At 39.4% G+C, this 24,488-nt stretch overlaps 1 protein-coding gene and 1 non-coding gene across 4 annotated transcripts; both read left to right on the top strand.

The window, feature by feature from the left end:
* Positions 1–5,645: 5,645 nt before the first annotated feature.
* TMED7 (transmembrane p24 trafficking protein 7) lies at positions 5,646–24,151 on the top strand. Of its 3 annotated transcripts, none has more exons than XM_060143413.1 (4): positions 5,648–6,224; positions 11,301–11,546; positions 21,129–21,302; positions 23,811–24,151. In XM_060143413.1, exons 1-4 carry the CDS (start codon positions 6,030–6,032, stop codon positions 23,850–23,852), a joined length of 657 nt encoding a protein of 218 aa, XP_059999396.1. In that variant the 5' UTR covers positions 5,648–6,029; the 3' UTR covers positions 23,853–24,151. The 3 variants fall into 3 exon arrangements, with proteins under 3 accessions (XP_059999395.1, XP_059999396.1, XP_059999397.1); XM_060143414.1 differs by having other exon boundaries at positions 5,652–6,224; positions 21,129–21,256; XM_060143412.1 differs by having other exon boundaries at positions 5,646–6,224; positions 21,129–24,151.
* TRNAW-CCA (transfer RNA tryptophan (anticodon CCA)) lies at positions 12,547–12,619 on the top strand. Its single transcript has one exon. It is a non-coding gene; the product is annotated as a tRNA-Trp (tRNA).
* Positions 24,152–24,488: the final 337 nt, after the last annotated feature.

Here is a 24,488-nt window from a genome sequence, read left to right as displayed (position 1 = left end):
TAATCCTAGAGCTTCCCTGATCTGTATCTGACGCTGACGCCAAGGAGGTCACGGCAATGTCCCTTCCCTCTGCCTAAACCTTGTCATTTGAAACTTTGATTTTAGATTTATGTTATTTCTAATCTAATTACTTAATCTGAGCTAATACTTTAACATACAGAAATAAGAGGAGCCCCCCCATCTATAGGAGTAATAAGAAAAATAAAGGGTTTTTTAAATAGTAACCTTTTGAAGGAGAATTATATAGAGAATCTCTACTGCATTTCATGCACTGTTATGGATATTATTTCATCTCATTCAGTCCTCTCAGCCACCTACAAAATGGGTATAATTACCTCCTTTTTATGGATGAAGAAATTAGGTATCAGAAAGGGCAGGTCATTTCCCCAAGCTTACACTACATTATACTTCCTACGTTATGTAGGCTCAAAGACTATGTTTGAGTCAAAATTTGCATTGCTGTGTTATCACCGTAAGCTAAACAAATAATGGTTAATTTTTTGTATAATATCTTGTAGTCCCTAGTAAGGAGGTATACCTGACATAAAGATGATATTAATTTGTGTATTTTATGAAGCTTTTTCACATATATATTCTTTCTGATTCTTAGATTAATCCTGAGAAATGAAAAGATAAACTAAAAATCTGGAACACAATTAAATTTCTACTTTCTAGTTTATGAACCTTCCAAGAACAAGAATATAGATTTCTTCATTTTCTGTCTTTATCCAGTGGAGTAGATTGATTGCAAAAATCAACAAAATTCTTCTCTCACACCTACCTCCCCCAACACTTTTGCAAAATGTATATGGTGGATTTGTAGTGTATTAAATTAGCTGAAGTAGAACTAGTCTTTCCTAGAATTCCATTCCCTACATAGTTGGAGGTTAGTGAACCACAAAAGACATTCTGAAAGACAGAAGGGATGAAGCAGCCACGATATCACTTTTTACACCTGAATCTTCTCTGATTCTGAGCCAGGTGCGTAAAGAACACCAGCTTTTCCTGCAGATCCGCCATCACTGAAATCAGACGCTTGGAGGGAGTGAGAAAGTGATGTGGGTTGTGGCCCATCCTCACAGGCCCAGTTTCTTTTTCCACTTCATATCCATCTTTCCTTTTCGACTGCTTTATCTACAGACTTCAGGCTCCAGAACCAGACAAAGAAGCCGCAGCCTCCCATAGACTGTTTAACCCGCTCCCACATTAATAAAGTCAAATTCCTAGAGTCAACTCTTTATCTTATATGTCTACACACATATATTTACATTTATAGAAATATTAAATATATTTATATTCAATAACAAATATATATACATATATAAATAAATAAATATATATATATACACACACACACACACACTCATTTATATATTTGTTATTGTCGTTTTTTCTTCTAGTGGTCCTGCTTCTTTTAATGGAGCCCTGACTGACACAATGTCTTTGCAGTTCCTCCCTGTCCCTTGAATCTGGGTTGGCCTTGTGATTGGCTTTGGTTAATAGAATGAAGCAAAAGTGACAGGGCCCATTTCTGAGCCTAGGCCTCTAGAAGCCTTGCACATTCTCTCGGAACTCTGTAACTGCCACGTGCACCGTCCAGGGCTAGCCTGCTGGAGTATGAGAGACTACTACACAGAGGGGAGCCCAGTTGTCTTAGCCAAGGCCATTCTAGACCAGCCTATAACCAGCTGTCCCACCCAAATAAGAGCAAACCCAACCAAGATAAGCACAGCTGCCTACCCAACCCCCAGCTGACCAGAGACGATGCTTGAGCCCACCTGAGAGCAGACCCATCAGCTGACCTATAGTCTCTCGAGCAGTAATAAATACATATTGTTTAAGCCACACTTTCTGAGGTGTTTTTTACCACAATAATGGCTAAGTGATGCATGCAGCATATTAAGTTTTCCTTCTTTTATTGTGAAATATAACACACATGCAGAAAAGCATATAAAAATAAAACCATATAAAAATAAATAAGTTTAACAAGTAATTATAAAGTGAAAATATATGTAACCACCCCCAGGCTATGAAAATGATCATTGCCAACACCAAAGAAGCTGCCCCATTCTCCACCCAATGTTGCTTCTCACCTATCACCCTATCCTTCCCCACTATCCTGACTTCTGAGATAATCATTCCCTTGCTTCTTTGCATAGTTTCACTGTGTATTAGGGGAAACAGTATCATTTAGTTTTGCCTGATGTCAGCCTTTATGTTCTATATGATTTCTTTTTCATTGTGTTTATAAGATTCCCTCATGTTGTCCTGTGTAGCTATAATCTGTTCATTTTCATTGCTATGTAATGTTGCATTTCAGACTGCACTCAAATTTATGGATATGTGTGCTGTTTCCAGTTTGGGACTATTATTAGACTTTGGCTTTAAGTATTCTTGCCTATGTATCGTGGTATACCTGTGCATAAGTGGTTCTCAAATTTTTGATTCCAGAATCTTAAAAATCAGATAAAATAAAATAAATTAATAAAAATTATTTACTGAAAAATTTAAATTATAGAGATTTGAGACAAAATATTTATTGAATAATTTATTTAAAATAACAACAATATATACACAATGGAATATTAGCCATAAAAAAGAATGAAATTGTGCCATTTGCAACAATATGGATGGACCTAGAGGGTAGTCATCTAAATGAAATAAGTCAGAGAAACACAAGTACTATATGATCTCACTTATATGTGGAATCTAAAAACAAAACAAAGGAACAAACAAAACAGAAACAGACATAGATACAAAATACAAACTGGTGGTTGCCAGAGGGGAGGTAGGTGGGTGTTGGATGAAATAGGTGAAGGGGATTAAGAGACACAAACTTCCAGTTATCAAATAAATGAGTCATTGGGATGTAATATACAGCATAGGGAGTATAGTCAATAATACTGTAACAATTTTGTATGGTGACAAATGGTTACTGGATGTGTGGTGATCATTTTGCAACGTACTTGATTGTCAGAGCATTATGTTGCACACCTGAAACTGACATAATTTGTACATCAAGTATACTTCAATTAAAAATAAACAAATAAGGTAACAATAATAAACCCATTATGTGTTATATTCATTTCCTGAGCCTGCCATAACAAACTGCCACTAAGGTGGTGTTTTAAAACAACAGAAAAGTATTCTCTCACAGTTGAGGAGGCCGGAAGTCTGAAATTAAAGTATTTCCAGGGCAGTTCCTTCTGGAGGGCTCTGAGGGAGAATCTGTTCCATGCCTTTCTCCTATCTGCTGGTGGCTGTGGGCAGTCCTTGGCATTCCTTGGCTCATAGGTGCATCACTCCAATCTTTTTGTCTTCACGTGGCATTCTCCCTGTGTGTCTGTGTTTGTGTGCCTCAGTTCTCCCTCTCCTTTCTCTTATAAGGACACCAGTCACTGGATTTAGGGTCCACTCTAAATCCAAGATGATTGCATCTTGAGATGCTTAACTTAATTATATTTCAGAAACCCTATTTCCAAGTAAGGTCGAATTCACAGGGTCTGGAAGTTAGGATTTGGACATATGTTTTTTTGGGGTACACAGTTTCACCTACTACATATGTTAACATAGGTAACACATTTTAACATGAAAAAGAGAAATATTGTCCAAATGAAAATTTAGTGATAAGGATCACATTGCTTTACATTTGTGTGAATCTCTTTAATATCTAGATTCATACAAGAAGCTGGGTGCTCGTCTGCTTTTACATTCGATATGTTGTATGTTGTTTTGGTTGAGATGTATGATGGAAATCCAACCTCCAGTAGATAATCTCAGATCCTCTGAAGGGGTTTCAAAGTCTCCCAAAGGTCTTTGGGGCACACTTTGAGAACCACTGCTGTAAAGTACATACTTTAAAGTATATGCAAAGTGGAATTTCTAGGCCATATATGTATCTTTCACTTTATTAGATAATGCCACATTGTTTTCCAAAGCCGTTGGGCCAATTTACATTTCCACCAGCGATGTATGAGGGATCTTGTTGTCCTATTTGCTCGCCAACATCTGGTATTGCTGTATTTTTAAAAATTTGTCTATCTGCCTCTCTGGTGGTGTGTACTGTATTGCATTATGGTCTTAATCTTATTCATTCATTCATTCTTTGTTTGTATTGCCACTTGATGCATGAAGAAATGGAGGTTTAAAAGAGCAATGTTTCTTGCCAAGAGTCAAGAGTTAGAAAATAGAACCCAAGCTTTCTACTTTGAAATTCATTCTTCTTTCCACTCACAGACACACACAAAAAACTACTTCTTTTTCTGGCCTAGCGTTACCAAAAGTGGGTTCAGCTGCTTGCCGCTTGAAGGCCAATAATCGAGAGGCAAGATTGGTTGGAAAGTTTGCTTTATTTCAGAGGCCGGCAACCTCCGAAGATCAACTCTCCACTGACAATCAATCAGTGGGCAAGACCTTTTAAAGGGGAGTTTCAGGTGTGTATAGGTGGAGGGAGGGGGCTACATGCAGAAACAGCACAGTCACCTCTGACAGTTGTCCTGCAATTAGTCATGCAGTGGTCTGACCAGTGTCACCTCGATTGTTTTAAGTACAGTTAGTCTTCAGTTCCAGGGTCAGTTTGTTCCCATTTCTTTGAGGCCAGTTCTCGGAATTGTGGTAGCTTATGTCATGGCTACAGTCTGGTCATCATGTAGTTAATTTCTTCCACCTGGTGGGGATTTCATTATCTACAAGACAGCTGCTCAAAGGATATGGCTCAGAATATTATCTATAGCCCTTGAGAAGGAACGAAATGTCCTTGACATTGTTTAATGACTATTGCTGTTTTGTCTTGTTTGACGGTTTTCTTTTGCTTCTGCAGTTTTTCACTTCTTGATTAAATTTATTCTTTGACTAAAGTTTTTCTACAGACAAAAGGCAGGCTGAGGACATGGCACTATTGGGGCGGTTAGGGCATGGGGTTGTCTGTCCTGGGAAGGCCCCATAGGGTCCTGCTCTGTTTCACTTGGTCTCAGGAAGGTGCAATCTCCCCCAAATCTCATCTCCTGGGGGCTCCTTTCCCCCTGCAGAGGCTTTGGGCACCTGAGGCCATTAAAGGTCCTTCATCACCCCCCTCATCAAACGCCTCCACCTCCCCACCCAGCCTTCCCACCACCCTCTGACTTCCCTGCCTGGCTCTTAGATACATGCTTACTGTATGATGCTTCCTGTATGACAACCACTCTTCTAGGGTTTTTTTCAAATAGTGAAGCCTTGTAGTAACCCTCTGGGTTAGGTACTATTACTTTTCTCATTTTTCAAATTCAAAGACTGAAGTAGAGAGGTTAAGCAGCTGGTCTAAGGTCACACAGCCAGTAACCAGCAGAGTAGGGATTAGAACTACTGCAGTCTGGTGGTCACAGAATTCGCGCTCCTAGCAAAGCTGCTTCCCCCCAAACTTATTATTTACAAGAAAATTCTCTGCAAATTACAAAGCGCTCTACCACCGGTGATTAGCCCTCTAGAGCAATATCGGCTCTTCATCACTCCCTCTGAGCCTCCCTAGCGTTTAGCTCTAGCAGAAACACTCACGGGCCGGCAGCTCCTACCACAGGCCACACCCCTTCTCCTCGCCCCGCCCCGCCACGTTCACCATGCTGGCCACGCCTCTCGGCCCAGGCGCTGTCGGAGGCGAGCTGACGCCTTGCTAGCTTCCACGTACACACTCCAACGTCTCTCCCCGCGGCCGGGGGAGAGCACATCCGGGTCGCTGGAGCAGGTGCCTCAAGCCCCGCCTCTTTCCCCAGTCTCTTGTTCCAGCTTCCGGCTATCTCAAGTCTTTTCCGCTTGTTTTCTGCCGTCTTTATCTGCGCTCCCTAGCTCGTTCTGGCGTCTAGGCCCTGGTCCCTCAGCACCCCTACCCTGTAACCAGCGACTCGCTGCGCATCTCGAATCTCTCGGGGCTCGGAGCAACTCTGCGGTGCGTCTTCGCGGTGCCGTTTGGGGTGAGGCCTGCCGCGCGCCGTGAGTCCGTGGAGACGTGAGCTCGCATCTCCCCGCAGCTCGGTTGAGGCCGCCGCCGCCGCTTCGGGATGCCCCGGCTGTGGTCCGCGCAGCGCTGGGCTGCCGTCGCGGGCCGTTGGGGCTGTAGGCTGCTCGCGCTGCTGCTGTTGCTGGTGCCGGGGCCCTGCGGCGCCTCTGAGATCACGTTCGAGCTGCCCGACAATGCCAAGCAGTGTTTCTACGAGGACATCACGCAGGGCACCAAGTGCACTCTCGAGTTCCAGGTACTACGGGCTCAGGCGGTCGCGGGCCCCAGCTCGCGGTTCCAGGGTCGAGACTGTTTTCTCATTCTTTGGCTGATTCAGGAATCACATCTAGGTAGCTGATGCAGGCCATTTGGCTTTCCTGTCCGAAACCTTGCGCATTAGACATTTAAGACCAGATGTTAAGGTATATAAATTCCAGAAATGCTTCCTGTGGCTGTGATTTTTCCGTCTTTTCTCTAATGTCCGTCATTTTGAACTTTCTTCTTTAAGAGTTTCCTTTTAAAAGAAAAATGTATTCCTGTTCCATAGTGCCCAACGTCAGTCCGCCGCTGTCTAATCCGCACCTCCACTTTAATCAGATTTCAAGTGCTGCCGGTATCTAACTCCGTTGCTTTTCAGTTTTTCCATTGATATTAGGATTATTGGTTAATGTGGTTCCTGTCGTTGGAAGAGCTCTATTCCAGACCAGAAGACCATCTGCCAAAGGATTTGTAGAAGGAATTGCTGTGATAAATGAGAGGCCCCTTTTCATTTGAGGGATTATATAAAAAGTGCCTATTTAACAAAACGTAGTTTCTTAAATTGGTTAGAACAGTCTTTACTGTTTCTATTTTTGTTGGTAGACTTAACGTGTTTGAACAGCTGTTGAGTACTAGGTGCTGGTGATAGAGAAGTGAACAAAATAGATAGGGTCGCTGCCATCATTCTTGATTCCCTACCCATCCTACAGTTCTTTTCTTAATTAGTACCTGTTCATTCATCAGAATTGTGCTTTAAGAGCAGAGAATAGGTGATATACGGTCTGGTCATTGGAATCTGGGAAGGCTTCCTTTAGGAAGTGATTTGATGCTGAACTGTAAAAGATGAGTTGTAAATGCTTTGGGGAGGGGGAAGAGGGAATGGCCTTTGCAAGGTCACTGTGGTAACAGTGACTGGGAATTTGAAGAACACAGAGAGGTCCACTATAGCGAGGAATAAGGAGCCAGAAGAAGGGAGGTCAGCAGGGGCCAGACCATGTAGTGCCCAGCTGGCCAGGTAAAGGATTTTTGTTTTTCCTAAGAGTATGAGAAGCTATCATAGGGTTGTAAGCAGTGTAGTGACAAGTTCTGAGTATTCTTGGTAGCTGTACGGATGTTAACTTGTGCAGGTAGAGAAGGTATTATGGAGTGTTGCCAAGTAGATGTAGAAGACTGATTAGGAGGCTATTGTAGTGGTCCAGGCTGAGACTAGGGTGGTAGCACTGGGGAAGGAGAAAAGTGAAAGGATGGGAGATACTTTTTAGGTAAAAGCAACAGGACTTGGTGATGATTTGGCTACAGTGAGGGAGGGAGGGAGGCCAAGGATGACTTTTAGGCTTGCTTAACTTCATGGGTTAGGACCAGGAGACAGAAAAGATGATAGCAAGAATTGTAATATAAAGTGTCAGTGAAAATTTTATTTGTTTGAATTTAACAAACATTTCTTGACTTCTACGTGCAGATGCTGTGCTTGTTGGTGAGAGTACTACTATACTACTCTTGCGGGCTAAAAAATTAGCGTTTATTATGTGGCAGACAGTATAGCAAGCATTTCAGGTGTATTAATTCTCAGGACAACTCGATATGAGATGGGTTTATTAGAGAGTTTTTATTTTTTTTTTTACTGATGAAGAAACTGAGGCTTCGATAAGTTGAGACCCAGGGTTACAAAATGTAACAGCAGAATCAGTATGCAGTTCCAGGTTAAGTTCTTTTTTTTTTTTAACATCTTTATAGGAGTATAATTGCTTTACAATGGTGTGTTAGTTTATGCTTTATAACAAAGTGAATCAGCTATACGTATACATGTATCCCCATATCTCTTCCCTCTTGCGTCTTCCTCCCTCCCACCCAGGTTAAGCTCTTAACCACTTCATTTTACTACCTCCCAAAAACAAATAAGGCTGAACTTGACCTCAGGGACCTTACATAGACACATAGTCATGTAATGTTAAATGCAATAATGAAAGTACCCACTAGATATAGTGCTGGCTGACGACGGAGGATCATCAGGGGAAATTTAGCTGAGGGTCTGATGTATGAGCTGAGTCTAGAGGGATAAATAGAAGTTACACTACAGGGTGGCAGAGCGGGGCGGGACTTCCTCACCAGATATGTTATGCTTGTGAGACTTAATTCCAGCAAGCCTGAAAATTAACCTGAGTCGGCACTGAAAATACTGAATCACAGGGTTGCTTTGTAACTGTGGGTCTGAGGGCTTTAGGGGGGAGGTTTGTGCCAGTTTGTCAGCATTGCTCATCGATGACAGTGAGATTGATGATTTGTACCTGGTCTCAGTGAGACCCCCGGAGAATCTGCTACTGAGAATAGTTATACGGCAAAAATATGCTTATGTGGAAAAGCAAAATATAAAAAAACCCAGTCAAGACTCTACTTTGGGCTCACTGATTCCAAGGTGTTCTTGCACACTTGGGTGGTTCCTGATCTGAGAGGGTATATTTCTGGCCACATCCCTCACAGAGGGAGAACAAAGGAGCCCATACCTGATCTCTTCTGTCCTCTTGCTGTGAGACAGCTTTTGACTGTGATGTTTTATATTGTATTCTCTCCCTCTCATAAACTGTAGATTTATAAGCGTAGTCATTTGGGGTCCTGTGATTCTTCTTCAGCAAACAAACCCCGTGTAATTTGTCACTATTAGTGCAGATGTAGAGCAGAGACTTGTTCAGAGAATTTCTGGCATTCTGGTATTTTTGGAACATAGAGTAAGAAAGGGTGTAAAAGGTGCTGAGACTTCCTTGAGGAAGTACAGGGGTGTGGTATGCTGTTGTTAACAGGTTTGGATTTTTCTGTAGGCCACAGGAATTATCAAAAGGTTTTGAGACATGTGGGGAGGGAGGTGTTACTGTCATCTAGTGGTTAGAGACTGGAGATGCTGCTATGTATGCTACAGTGCGCAGGCAACACAGCCCCCTGAAAGAAAGACTTACCCAGCCCCAGATAATCTAATAACTGAGGTTAAGAAACCCTGGATTAGAGGGAGGAGAGATTGGATTATGGGAAGACCTTTTAGGAAGTTGAGCCAATAGTCCCCATCTGGATTGTGGATTGGGAATGGAAGAGATGGGGTGAATTTGAGAGAGGCAATAATATCGAGAGGTTTCTGTGACTAACTGGACAGGTAGACACATAATTTGAGATGATCCTCAGTTTCTTTCTTACGTGACCAGATAGGTTTTAAGGGTGATTTTTATCTGAAGTAAGATTATTTGTTTTAAAGTTTGATAGAAGAAAAGTGGCATGATGATCAGTTCTGGTTCTATATTTTTGTTTGTATGTATGTTTTGATTATTCAAAGTACTATGGTTAAGTATGAATAATTGGGTATATAAAATGAAGTCATTATTTTAACTAGAAGAAAGGTTGTCGACTTTTGGTGGGGAGGGGTAAATGCCCAATTGATAAGACACTGTTTTTATGTCAAACGTTATATCTGTATGTTAATATTTGCGTATTCTACGGTTTCCTCAGTGCCTAGTTATATTTCATTTAATTATCAAAATGATCTTTTAACATAGTTCAGTTATTTATCTTATCTCTTTAGTGACAAAAGGTCATATAAATAATCAATCTTCTCTGAAGTCCAAAGTTTGATCTCTGTGTTCCACAAATGTAGAATGTCAATATTATGCTAACCCAGAAGGTTCAAGCTTGAAAATATATCTCATGGTGGTTGGAAACCCCCAAACCCAATGTCTCTTCCTCATTACCTCAGGTGGATACAGGCACCCTATGTTTCTTCTCCTATCTCCTCTCCCTCTTTTTCCCAGTCAGTGTTTTCTCATATAAGGAATTTTTTCTCCTCTTTAATCCTTTTCCTTCTTCCTCTCTTATGCTTGCCAAGTAACCTCAGGAAAAATGTCTCCCTCTTCTCTTCATTTGTATAACTCAGATGGCTCAAATTGTAACTGATTAAGCATAAGCCTTTGAAAATAGCTCCAAAATCCTCTTCAGCAGCTTTTCACCTACCCCTGGCTTTCCTTTCATATGCTTTGCCTTAAACACAGACTGTGCAGAGGAACAAAACATTTATTTGCTTTCATGTTGTTCTGTTTTGGTTTTGCTTTAATCACAGGCGTTAAAACAATGTAGTTTAATCATTTATGTTTCTCTTGGAAACAAGTTTGTAAATAATTATATACTCTTGGAACAGGCCACAAGTCTATTCTGCTCAAAATGTAATTCAAAACAAAGTATGTATCAAATTCCATATAACTGACCTATAAAAGAACTTAAGAAACACAGCCTGTTTGTAATTTGGCAGTAAAATGAGCTTAAGTTCTCTAAAAGAAGTATGCATGGGGTGTTAGGCTAAGGACTGACCTACTTAAGTGCTTCACTGTACTATCTGAGAGTGCTTGGATGGTGCTAATAGGAAACTAGATGAAAAAATTTGAGGAAGGAAAATATTACGTGGTAGTAAGCTTAAGGGTCAAGAGTATGAATTTGGCATTCAGCCTCTTACTAGGTGAAAAATCTTGGGTAGCTTACTTATTTTAACTCAGTTTGTCAAATTGAGGGAAAAATACTGTCTTGTAGGGTTGTTGGGAGAATTAAGTGATGTAAGAGGCCTCTAGTAACTAGAACAGTTGTCTGGATAGTTGGTTAGTTCCCTCTCTCCTGTCATGAGGAAATTTGTTCAGTTTCTGTAAAGCTTTAGTTGAACTGAGATCTGCCTCCCAAGTTCCATCCACTGGTAGAAATCAAGAAATGGGGCTTCCCTGGTGGTGCAGTGGTTGAGAGTCCGCCTGCCGATGCAGGGGACGCGGGTTCATGCCCCGGTCTGGGAAGATCCCACATGCCGCAGAGAGGCTAGGCCTGTGAGCCATGGCCACTGAGCCTGTGCGTCCGGAGCCTGTGCGTCTCCGCAACAGGAGAGCCCACAACAGTGAGAGGCCCGCATACCGCAAAGAAAAAAAAAAAAGAAGAAATGTAAAATTGCCTGTGATGGTAAAAAAAACCTTATAGCCATTTCAACAGGAAACCTGGTTGATTTCTCAAACTTCTTAGTTGCAGTGATCTCTTCATTTTTTGTTTGTTTTTTTCTCTTTTGTAGGTGATTACTGGTGGTCACTATGATGTAGATTGTCGATTAGAAGATCCTGATGGTAATGTGTTATACAAAGAGATGAAGAAACAGTATGATAGTTTTACCTTCACAGCCTCCAAAAATGGGACATACAAATTTTGCTTCAGCAATGAATTTTCTACTTTCACACATAAAACCGTGTATTTTGATTTTCAAGTTGGAGAAGACCCACCTTTGTTTCCTAGTGAGAACCGAGTCAGTGCTCTTACCCAGGTAATGAAAAGTCAGTAACACAACATTGATATGTTTAAAGGGAAAAAAAAGCATAATTTAATATCCATTAACTCATTGATGGAATACAGAATTTTGTGACTTTAACACAACGTTTAAGAAGTATCTTAACTCTTACAGTAGATTAGGCATTTCACAGAGAACTTCAGACTTTTTTAGTGAAGAAGAGTGTTAAAGGATTTTATGAAAAGAAAATAGACATTAAAATAGGGGGATCACTTAGGTAGAAACATCAATGGCAAAGGAAGTTTAAAAGTCTAAACAGTACTCTGGCATTATGAAGCATTTTCTATAATTCATGGAGGAATGTTGCTACCATAACTTAGCAGGTTGGTATAACTGGAAGCAAAAATGATGCTTTAATTAATATATATATATACTTTTATACCAGTATTTAGTGTTACTCAAACTGCTGTTACAGTAACTTTTGCTGTAACTGAAGGTAAACTAGTAAAGATTAATAGTAAGTCATCTAACAAAAATAGTTAAGGTAACTAAATTGGATTTTATTTTGAAGAATAGCTTAATGAGGGAAAGATAGCAAAAGAAATTTAGAGTCAGTGAACAAATACTGCTCAGGTGATGAGAAGAGCTGTTTTATTTCTAGTTCAGATACATTTTGAGCTTAGAGTATGTCTAAAAGGTAGTTTGGTATTCAAAGGAATTATTTATCACCTTTTTGTTAAAACCTTAAATTGGATTTCATTGTTTCCAGGTTCCAGGTAGTCTCTTGGTCAAAATCATGTAGTGATAGAGGCAGTTTTTAAGAATGTGTAAGAGCCTTAATTCATAAACCTATTGTAAGCATTAATAAGATGTGTTCAATGTTCTCATTTTTAGAAATGTTCTCTTTATTTTAGCAATATGTGTGAACAGCACTTTGTAAAAAGATTTTTCTTTGGGGCCATTGTTTATAACTTAACCTTCATAAGTTTTAATTTGTAAAATAAGATAGTTTGCTTTAAAAACCTAAGCAGGGACTTCCCTGGTGGTCCAGTGGGTAAGACTCCACGCTCCCAATGCAGAGGGCCCAGGTTCAATCCCTGGTCAGGGAACTAGATCCCATATGCATGCCACAACTAAGAGTTTGCATGCCGCAACTGAGGAGCCCTCATGCCGCAACTTAGAAGTCCGCATGCCGCAACTAAAAAAGATCCCACATGTCACAACGAGCATCACACGTGCCACAACTGAGACCTGGTGTAGGCAAGATAGATAGGTAGATAAAAACCTACATAGATAAACGCTTTTAGGACCGCTTAACCTCCTTTATTTGTATCACATTTTATTCTATTCTTTTTTTTTAATTGTTGTGTTAATTTCTGCTGTACAACGGAGTGAATCAGCTGTATGTGTGTGTATATATATATATATATATATATTCCTCCTCTTGGACCTCCCTCCCATACCCCTCATCCCGTCTAGGTCATCACAGAACACCAAGCTGAGCTCCCTGTACTATACCACAGGTTCCCACTAGCTATCTGTTTTACACGTGGTAGTGTATTTATGTCGAACCTAATCTCCCAGTTCATCCCTCCTAACCCCCCCAGCCGTGTCCACATGTCCGTTCTCTATGTCTGCATCTCTATTCCTGCCCTAGAAATAGGTTCATCTGTACGATTTTTCTAGATTCCACATATATGCGTGGAATATATCGATTAATATACGATATTTATTTTTCTCTTTCTGACTGACTTCATTCTGTATGACAGACTCCAGGGCCATCCACATCTACAGATGGTCCAATTTCGTTCCTTTTTATGGCCAAGTAATATTCCATTATATATATGTACCACATCTTCTTTATCCATTCATCTTGTCAGTGGACATTTAGGTTGTTTCCGTGACCTGGCTGTTGTAAATAGTGCTGCAGTGAACATTGGAGTACATGTGTGTCTTTTTGAGTTATGGTTTTCCCAGGGTATATGCCCAGTAGTGGGATTGCTGGGTCATATGGTAGTTCTATTTTTAGCTTTATAAGGAACCTCCATACTGTTCTGCATAGTGGCTGTATCAGTTTACATTCCCACCAGCAGTGTAAGAGGGTTCCCTTTTCTCCACACCCTCTCCAACATTTATTGTCTGTAGATTTTTTGATGATGCCCATTCTGACCAGTGTGAGGTGATACCTCATTGTAGTTTTGATTTGCATTTCTCTAATGATTAGTGATGTTGAGCATCCTTTCATGTGTTTGTTGGCCATCTGTATATCTTCTTTGGAGAAATGTCTGTTTAGTTCTTCTGCCCATTTTTGGATTGGGTTGTTTGTTTTTTGATATTGAGCTGCATGAGCTACTTGTATATTTTGGAGATTAATCCTTTGTCAGTTGCTTCGTTGGCAAATATTTTTTCCCATTCTGAGGGTTGTCTTTTGGTCTTGTTTATGGTTTCCTTTGCTGTGCAAAAGCTTAAGTTTCATTAGGTCCCATTTGTTTATTTTTGGTTTTATTTCCATTTCTCTAGATGGTGGGTCAAAAAGGATGTTGCTGTGGTTTATGTCATAGAGTGTTCTGCCTATGTTTTCCTCTAAGAGTTTTATAGTGTCTGGCCTTACGTTTAGCTCTTTAATCCATTTTGAGTTTATTTTTGTGTTTGGTGTTAGGAAGTGTTCTAATTTCATTCTTTTACATGTAGCTGTCCAGTTTTCCCAGCACCACTTATTGAACAGCCTGTCTTTTCTCCATTGTATATCCTTGCCTCCTTTATCAAAGATAAGGTAACCATATGTGCATGGGTTTATCTCTGGGATTTCTATCCTGTTCAGTTGCTCTATATTTCTGTCTTGATTACCGTAGCTTTATAGTATAGTTTGAAGTCAGGGAGCCTGATTCCTCCAGCTCCATTTTCCTTTCTCAAGATTGCTTTGGCTGTCCAGGGTCTTTTGTGTTTCCATGCAAATTGTGAAATTTTTTGTTCTAGTTCTATGAAAAATGCCATTGGTAGTTTGAGGGATTGCATTGAATCTGTGGATTGCTTTAGGTAATATAGTCATTTTCACAGTATTGATTCTTCCAATCCAAGAACATGGTATATCTCTCCACCTGTTTGTATCGCCTTTAATTTCTTTCATCAGTGTCTTATAGTTTTCTGCATACGGGTCTTTTGTCTCCTTAGGTAGGTTTATTCCTAGGTATTTTATTCTTTTCGTTGCAATGGTAAATGGGAGTGTTTCCTTAATTTCTCTTTCAGATTTTTCGTCATTAGCGTATAAGAATGCAAGAGATTTCTTCGCGTTAATTTTGTATGTTGCTACTTTACCAAATTCATTGATTAGCTTTAGTAGTTTTCTGGTATCATCTTTAGGATTCTCTGTGTATAGTATCATGTCATCTGCAAACAGTGGCAGTTTCACTTCTTTTCTGATTTCGATTCCTTTTATTTATTTTTCTTCTCTGATTGCTGTGGCTAAAACTTCCAAAACTATACTGAATAATGGTGGTGAGATTGGGCAACCTTGTCTTGTTCCTGATCTTAGAGGAAATGGTTTCAGTTTTTAACATTGAGAACGATGTTGACTGTGGGTTTATCATATATGGCCTTTATTACGTTGAGGTAGGTTCCCTCACTTTCTGGAGAGTTTGTATCATAAATGGGTGTTGAATTTTGTTGAAAACTTTTTGTGCGTCTATTGAGGTTATCATATGGTTTTTATTCTTCAGTTTGTTAATATGGTGTATCACATTGATTGATTTGTGTATACTGAAGAATCCTTGTGTTTCTGGGATAAACCCCACTTGATCATGGTGTATGATCCTTTTAATGTGCTGTTGGATTCTGTTTGCTAGTATTTTGTTGAGGGTTTTTGCATCTATGTTCATCAGTGATATTGGTCTATAGTTTTCTTTCTTTGTTACATCTTTGTCTGGTTTTGGTATCAGGGTGATGGTGGCCTCGTAGAATGAGTTTGGGAGTGTTCCTCCCTCTGCTGTAATTTGGAAGAGTTTTAGAAGGATAGGTGTTAGCTTTTCTCTAAATGTTTGATAGAATTCACCTGTGAAGCCATCTGGTCCTGGGCTTTTGTTTGTTGGAAGATTTTTATTCACAGTTTAAATTTCAGTGCTTGTGATTGGTCTGTTCATATTTTCTGTTTCTTCCTGGTTCAGTCTTGGGAGGTTGTATTTTTCTAAGAATTTGTTCATTTCTTTCAGGCTGTCCATTTTATTGGCATATAGTTGCTTGTAGTAGTCTCTCATGATCCTTTGTGTTTCTGCAGAGTCAGTTGTTACTTCTCCTTTTTTCATTTCTCATTCTGTTGATTTGAGCCTTCTCCCTTTTTTTCTTGATGAGTCTGGCTAATGGTTTATCAATTTTGTTTATCTTCTCAAAGAACCAGCTTTTAGTTTTATTGATCTTTGCTATCGTTTCCTTCATTTCTTTTTCATTTATTTCTGATCTGATTTTTATGATTTCTTTCCTTCTGCTAACTTTGGGGTTTTTTTGTTCTTCTTTCTCTAATTGCTTTAGGTGCAAGGTTAGGTTGTTTATTCGAGATGTTTCCTGTTTCTTAAGGTAGGATTGTATTGCTATAAACTTCCCTCTTAGAACTGCTTTTGCTGCATCCCATAGGTTTTGGGTCGTCGTGTCTCCATTGTCATTTGTTTCTAGGTATTTTTTTATTTCCTCTTTAATTTCTTCAGTGATCACTTGGTTATTAAGTAGTGTATTGTTTAGCCTCCATGTGTTTGTATTTTTTACAGCTATTTTCCTGTAATTGATATCTAGTCTCATAGCGTTGTGGTTGGAAAAGATACTTGATACGATTTCAATTTTCTTAAATTTACCAAGGCCTGATTTGTGACCCAAGATATGATCTATCCTGGAGAATATTCCATGAGTACTTAGAAGAAAGTATATTCTGTCATTTTTGGATGGAATGTCCTATAAATGTCAATTATGTCCGTCTGGTCTAATGTTTCATTTAAAGCTGTGTTTCCTTGTTTATTTTCATTTTGGATGATCTGTCCATTGGTGAAAGTGGGGTGTAAAGTCCCCTACTATTATTGTAGTAGTGCCAGTAATTTGTAGTTACTGTCGATTTGTAGTTACTGACAATTTCCCCTTTTATGGCTGTTAGCATTTGTCTTATGTATTGAGGTGCTCCTATGTTGGGTGCATAAATGTTTACAGTTGTTATATCTTCTTGGATTGATCCCTTGATTGTTACGTAGTCTCCTTCTTTGTCTCTTGTAATAGTCTTTATTTTAAAGTCTATTTTGTCTGATATGAGAATTGCTAGTTCAACTTTCTTTTGCTTTCCATTTGCATGGAATATCTTTTTCCATCCCCTCAGTTTCAGTCTGTATGTGTCCCTAGGTCTGAAGTGGGTCTCTTGTAGACAGCATATATACGGGTTTTGTTTTTGTGTCCATTCAGCCAGTCTGTGTCTTTTGGTTGGGGCATTTAATCCATTTACATATAAGGTAATTATCGAGATGTATGTTCCTATTGTCATTTTCTTGATTGTTTTGGGTTTGTTTTTGTAGGTCTTTTCCTTCTCTTTTGTTTCCTGCCTAGAGAACTTCCTTTAGCATTTGTTGTAAAGCTGGTTTGGTGGTGGTGAATTCTCTTAACTTTTGCTTGTCTGTAAAGGTTTTAATTTCTCTTGTCAAATCTGAATGAGATTCTTGCTGGGTAGAGTAATCTTGGTTTTAGGTTTTTCCCTTTCATCACTTTAAATATGTCCTGCCACTCCCTTCTGGCTTGCAGAGTTTGTACTGAAAGATCAGCTGTTAATCTTATGGGGATTCCCTTATATGTTATTTGTTGCTTTTCCCTTGCTGCTTTTAATAATTTTTCTTTGTATTTAATTTTCGTTAGTTGGATTAATATATGTTTTGGCATGTTTCTCCTTGGATTTATCCTGTATGGGACTCTCTGTGCTTCCTGGACTTGTTTGACTATTTCCTTTCCAATGTTAGGGAAGTTTTCAACTGTAATCCCTTCAAATATTTTCTCAGACTCTTTCTTCTTCTCTTCTTCTTCTGGGACCCCTATAATTTGAACGTTGGTGTGTTTAATGTTATCCCAGAGGCCTCTGAGACTGTCCTCAATTATTTTCATTCTTTTTTCTTTATTCTGCTCTGTGGCAGTTACTTCCACTGTTTTATCTTCCAGGTCACTTATCCATCCTTCTGCCTCAGTTATTTTGCTATTGATTCCTTCTAGAATATTTTTAATTTCATTTAATGTGTTCTTCATCATTGTTTGCTTGCTCTTTAGTTCTTCTAGGTCCTCATTAAATGTTTCTTGTGTTTTCTCCATTCTGTTGCCAAGATTTTGGATCATCTTTACTATCATTACTCTGAATTCTTTTTCAGGTAGACTGCCTATTTCCTCCTCATTTGTTTGGTCTGGTGGGTTTTTACCTTGCTCCTTCATGTGCTATGTATTTCTCTGTCTTCTCATTTTGTTTAACTTACTGTGTTTGGTGTCTCCTTTTCACAGGCTGCAGGTCCGTAATTCCCATTATTTTTGGTGTCTGCCCACAGCGGGTGAGATTGGTTCAGTGGCTTGTGTAGACTTCCTGGTGGAGGGGAGTGGTGCGTATGCTCTGGTGGGTGGGGCTGGATCTTTTGGTGGCAGGGCTGTGTCCAGTGGTATGTTTTGGTATGTGTCTGTGAACTTAGTATGACTTTAGGCAGCTTCTCTGCTAATGGGTGGCATTGTGTTCCTGTCTTGATAGTTGTTTGGCATGGGGAGTCCAGCATTGGAGCCTGCTGGCCGTTGGGTGGAGCTGGGTCCTAGAGTTGAGACGGACATCTCTGGGAGAGCTCTCGCCGATTGGCATTATGTGTGGCTAGGAGGTCTCTGGTGGTCCGGTATCCTGGACTCGGCTCTCCCAACTCAGAGGCTCAGGTCCGACAGCCGGCCAGAGCACCAAGACCCTGGCAGCCACACAACTCGGAAGAAAAGGAAGAGAGAAAAACCTAGCAGGTAGAACCTCAAACCAAATGGTAAAAGCAAACCTAAATAGACAAATTCACTCAAAGAAGCATACACATACACCCTCACAAAAAGAGAAAAAAAGGAATAAAATTAAATTTAAAAAATTAATAAAAATAAATAAAAGGAAGAGAGCAGCCAAACCAATAAACAGATCCAGCAGTGATAACAAGCACTAAAACTAAGATAAAGATAAAACCAAAACAAATCAGACACAGAAAGCAAACCCCAAGTCTACAGTTGCTCCCAAAGTCCACCGCCTCAGTTTTGAGAACATTCATTGTCTATTCAGGTATTCCACAGATGCAGCATACATCGAGTTGATTGTGGCATTTAATCCGCTGCTCCTGAGGCTGCACGGAGAAATTTCCCTTTCTCTTCTTTGTTCGCACAGCTCCTGGGGCTCAGCTTTAGTTTTGGCCCCGCCTCTGTGTGTAGGTTGCCCTCTGGTGTCTGTTCCCACCCAGACAGGACGGGGTTAAAGTAGCAGCTGATTAGGGCTGTCTTGCTCACTCAGGCTGGGGAGAGGAAGGGGTATGGTAGTCATAATTGGTTTGCAGGGCAAGCCTGCAGCGGCAGAGGCCAGTGTAACATTGCAGCTGCCTGAGGCAGGCTGTGTGTTCTCCCAGGGAAGTTGTCCCTGGATCACGGGACCCTGGCAGTGGCGGGCTGCACAGGCTCCCAGGATGGGAGGTGTGGATAGCGACCTGTGCTCGCACACAGGCTTCTTGGTGGCGGCAGCAGCACCCTTAGCGTCTCATGCCCGTCTCTGGGGTCCAAGCTGATAGCCACGGTTCACACCCATCTCTGAAGCTCGTTTAGGCAGCACTCTGAATCCCCTCTCCTCGCATACCTTAAAACAATGGTCTCTTGCCTCTCTGGCAGGTCCAGACCTTTTCCTGGACTCCCTCCCAGCTAGCTGTGGTGCTCTAGCCCCCTTCAGGCTGTGTTCATGCAGCCAACCCCAGTCCTCTCCCTGGGATCCGACCTCCAAAGCCTGAACCTTAGCTCCCAGCCACCACCCGCCCCGGTGGGTGAGCAGACAAGCCTTTCGGGCTGGTGAGTGCTGGTCGGCACCGATCTTCTGTGCGGGAATCTCTGCGCTTTGCCCTTTGCACCCCTGTTGCTGCGCTTTCCTCCGTGGCTCCGAAGCTTCCCCCCGCACTGTCCCCACCAGTGAAGGAGCTTCCTAGTGTGTGGAAACTTTTCCTCCTTCACAGCTCCCTCCCAGAGGTGCAGGTCCCATCCCTACTCTTTTGTCTCTGTTTTTTCTTTTTTTCTTTTGCCCTACCCAGGTACGTGGGGAGTTTCTTGTCTTTTGGGAAGTCTGAGGTCTTCTGCAGGCATTCAGTAGGTGTTCTGTAGGAGTTGTTCCACGTGTAGATGTATTTCTGGTATGTCTGTGGGGAGGAAGGTGATCTCCGTGTCTTACTCCTCTGCCATCTTGTAGGTCTCCTCATTCCAAGATCTTTTGTTCCTTACCTCACCAGGATACTGGGCACCGATGTCAACACACTTAACATCTAATTCCACTGTTAAAGCAGCAAAGAAAACACTGTTTCTTCTGGGGAGTCTGTAGCACAGGACAGAAGAGCTGCTGCAGGCCCAGCGCAGGTGGCAGTGAGGGACGCCAGTCTTCATCTCTCATACTTTTTAAACGAACTTTTAATGAAATATTTTTATAACTATTCCTTTCATACTTACTTTGATAGAACTTTATTAAGTGTTTAAATTATTTTCTAATGTCTATTATTAAAATTACAACAAACAAAAATTGAAATAAAAAACTAATACATGGTTTGTGATGTAAAATAAGTATAATAAAGCATATATTTCATCACCAGGATTAAGTTTTCAGCAGTAGAAAAACATTAAACTGGTATACAACAAAAAAATTACTCTTAACCTATCTCAAAGCAGATAGTGTAATTTAGAAAAAGCTATGGTGTCATCAGATGAAGGCCTACAAACTCATTACACAGTGAAAATGAAACTTATGTCCTGTTGAGAACGTATATATTAGTTTTGTTGACTGGCACGAGGAAGACTTATTTAGCAAAGTGGTAAACGTGAAAAAAAAATTCCTACTCTGACCTATCACTTTTCAGTTTCAGCTGCTTTTAAGATAGTTGAAATAACTTTGACTAACAATCTACTTTTATGCCATATTTCGTTTGGTTTTGTATATATTTGGACTTTGATTCATATAATTATAATTGGTCAAATTTACTGACCTGCCATTCCCTTCCTCCTAATTCTTCCTCTTTAAGAAACCTGGCCTTGAAACTCGGTAGCTACCAACCTTAACGGCTTAGTATTTCTCCTACTGTTAGCTTCATGTTCCATCTGCCACCTTAACAGATGCCACAGTTGGGACGTTCCAGTTTGGGGCAATAGCTGCTTCATGGGATCTCTAGCCTTACCAGTCATCCTGGTGAGAATGCGTAGAAGCGTTGCTTTGCCAGGACCATTGACACGAATGAGTGAATGAATGAGTGCCAGTTTAGTAGAATGTTAGTCAGATGAGGAATTGCGATCAAACTAAAAGAAAAGATGAATATGCTAGGTGGATTGTACAGAAAGTATTAAAACATACTAACTGAAAATCTTTCTCTTTAGATGGAATCTGCCTGTGTTTCAATTCACGAAGCTCTGAAATCTGTCATTGACTATCAGACTCATTTCCGTTTGAGAGAGGCCCAAGGCCGAAGCCGAGCTGAGGATCTAAATACAAGAGTGGCCTATTGGTCAGTAGGAGAAGCCCTCATTCTTCTGGTGGTTAGCATAGGGCAGGTATTTCTTCTGAAAAGCTTTTTCTCAGATAAAAGAACCACGACAACTCGTGTTGGATCGTAACTACGTTTTGAGAATTGATCCACCATTGCCGCTGTAATATTGCTGTCCTCTAATTAATTTTAGGTACCGAAGAACTTAATATTGGCAACATTTTTAGAATCTTACTCATACACTTGTTGTGGAGGGATGTACGATGCATTCCCCAAGCTGTGGAAAGGACACCTTTTTTTATTTGTAAAGGTAGAAAAACTTTGGGACTTATTTTGGGCTATTCATAAATATTCAGCACAATGATCTACTCTTTTCTTGGTTGTTTCTATCTGCTCTTCGCACACTAAAGTATTTTGATTTGGTATTTTGGTTCCTTTTAGCCATTTAAAAATACTTTTCTTGTAAGTAGTGGAGATTTTTAAAACCTTCAATTTAATGTCTACATGTGTTGTGGAGGAAGAAAATTACCTTTCAGTTGTTTATAGGAAATAAAGTTTTGTTTTTAAGAAAACCAGTTGTGATTAGCTATAGCCCAAGCCCTATTCTGCACTGTTTAATTTTATGAGGAAAAAAACCTACCATAGAAATGTTAGTTAGTTAATATTGATATAGTTTTAAATTGATACATCATGGTTTAATTTATTTCTCAGTAGCTTGGAAAATATCGTTTTTATTGTTTGGGTTTATTCTATGATCTATAACCAGATGTGTTATTTTTTTTCATAAAGACATTTTTACCACACAGAAAATAGTATGTTTCAATTACATAATAGAGTTTACACAGGCCTTAAAAGTCAGACTGTTGTAACAGGTAGAATAATTACAGAATAATTTAAGACACTACAATGGGGGGCAAATGAAATGAGAAGACTTTTAGTGAGTTATCTGCACATATTACATTTTCAGTGCTTTTACAAAGAAAAAAGGTGATCTGTTTCATTTTAAACATTTGAATTGGCTAGTTCTTGCTCTTATGTGGCTTTAATGTCTGAGTCACTCCCAGCTTAAATTGAGAGTTGTAATATAGTATTATAAAAGTGCCATACATTTTATCCTAATGGGTGTGATGCACTGAGAAGTTAGTTACTTTGGTTTTTTTCTTTCTTTCTTTTTTGGTTTTTTTGTCTTGCACATGTAATTTGTACAATCTCTGGTTAACAGCCCTAAGATGATGTTAAAAATTTAGAATGCCGTGTATGTGTTTCTTATTTGATAATCTTCATTGACTGTACTGCATTTAACGAGTATTAGTGCATTTTCTGTAGACTATAGGGTTTAGACTGTGTTTGTGTTTTATAACTTGCATACATTGAGCTGATTGAAATAAGATTCCAAGTATTCTAGAATGGAATACAAGATGATGCAAAATTGGGTTTAAAGCTTTTATGCTGTTAAAAAAAAAAATTGCAACTGCTTTTTGCCATGCTTCTATCCCCCACCTAAAAGTGATGAGTGCTGAACGTGACTGTCATATTGTTAGGACTTTGATATGTGGTACCACAGAATACTGATTGGATAGCAATTCTAGTCACTTACCACTACTGACTAGAAGTTAACTCTTAATTCTAAGCTGTCTTAAGATGCATATACACTGCTGCATGTAAGAGCAAAATGAATTCAGGTTGTCCTGCTTGCTAATTTCAAGTGCTACAGTGTAGCAAGGGATGAACATATTTTCAGACTTTTAATTCTAAAATTTTTGAAGACCAAATAGCTACTCCTTCAACAATATATACCAGTGGATTAAGAACTGAAGTTTAAGATTCTGCAGATTTATCTATTGGGGTTCTTGTATTGGAGTTGTCCTGTAGCTTTTTAAATGTCCCTCTAGATTTGCAAATTTTAAACACTAATGTTAAAGTGATAAACATGGGAGTATGTTAAATGTCCTTTTCTGGTTGCCTGTCTGCTCTGTTGTATTCAGATAGTTACACCATAATTCAGCAGAGCTGGGTATCATAAGTGTGCCGAGTTTGGCATAGATAATGCAGTTATTTAATCTGTGCCTATCAAAACTTCATGATATTTAAAGATTATTACCACAGATAAGTTGCGGTGAAACTATTGAGATATATTAAAAATTTTTTAAATCACCACTGTTACCTGTTGTAGAAAATAGTACTGACTTAGTCTAGTCTGTTTGTAACTGGTTAAAGTTTGATGGCTTGCCTATACTCAACTAGGTATGTATATTAAAATTAGAAAATACATATCTACCTAGACATGAATGTTAAGTAAGAACTTTTTTCTTCCTTCCCCTATATAATTTGTAGCTCATCTTTTTTCTTTAATCCTTTCATAACTTGTTGCAACAGTTTGAATTCCCCAAATATTTACGTTTGGACATATGGCTCAGAATACATATTTAAACATCATTAGCTGTATATATTTTTAAAGTAGAATAAATAATGGAAAGGGACTTGATATATAAGTTTATACTAAAATTCCAACTGTGTGAAGATACATTTTAAGATATTACTTTGCTAATAATCTAAATATTCATTTTTTATTAAGGAAACAAATGGTTTGGGGTTCACAGCTTTCATCCTGGCTTGATGATAATCAACTTTGAAAACACAGTGGACTGAAAAGCAATTTTATTCTTTGAAAGATTTCATTTAAATCTCTGTACTATCCATTTTTGCTTCAGTTTGTAAATGTGTAACATTTATGGTTAAATAGGACAAAGCAGACCCTATGACTGTTGTTTTCAAGAATTAAACAAATTGATATATAAATTATTCAAAGGGGGTTTTCATTTACTTTTGAAAAGAAAAATTTCTCTAAATTAAAAATGTTGGTTCTGCAGGATTGCACCAATCAATTCTTGTAGAATAAAAAAATATTTCAACAAACTGACTTCACTTATTTCTGTCAAGATTTAAATCTTTTTGAAGCTCCTTATCAGCTTGCAGCCTGGAGTGTAGTTTTGTAGCAAGAGAGTGATAATTTACTTGATATTTCATTGGAACATCTCAGGGACTGACCAAGAAAGAAAGTTAAAGAAGAGAAATACAACCTGTAAACACCTCACTTTTAACCTTACTTTTCCTTTTCTTACTGAAAGTTTTGGTGAAAGGAAGTTAAGCCTTCAATTCCCTAAAAAGCTCTTAGTTTTTAGGTAAATTAACCTTTGGTTGTATAATGCCAAGTTTTCTGAACTTTGTTCCCCATTATAATGTTATGGGGGAC

The sequence above is a fragment of the Lagenorhynchus albirostris genome, chromosome 3 (assembly GCF_949774975.1).
Source record: "Lagenorhynchus albirostris chromosome 3, mLagAlb1.1, whole genome shotgun sequence".
NCBI lineage: Eukaryota > Metazoa > Chordata > Mammalia > Artiodactyla > Delphinidae > Lagenorhynchus > Lagenorhynchus albirostris.
Note: the sequence above shows the minus strand (reverse complement) of the source record. Positions and strands in the feature narration are given on the sequence as shown.

Bases quoted from the DNA above. Each gene is read 5' to 3' on its own strand.
- TMED7 (XM_060143412.1), top strand. From the start codon at position 6,030: ATGCCCCGGCTGTGGTCCGCGCAGCGCTGGGCTGCCGTCGCGGGCCGT. The intron at 6,225-11,300 runs GTACTACGGGCT...TCTCTTTTGTAG, and splicing joins AGTGCACTCTCGAGTTCCAG to GTGATTACTGGTGGTCACTA. The intron at 11,547-21,128 runs GTAATGAAAAGT...CTTTCTCTTTAG, and splicing joins GAGTCAGTGCTCTTACCCAG to ATGGAATCTGCCTGTGTTTC.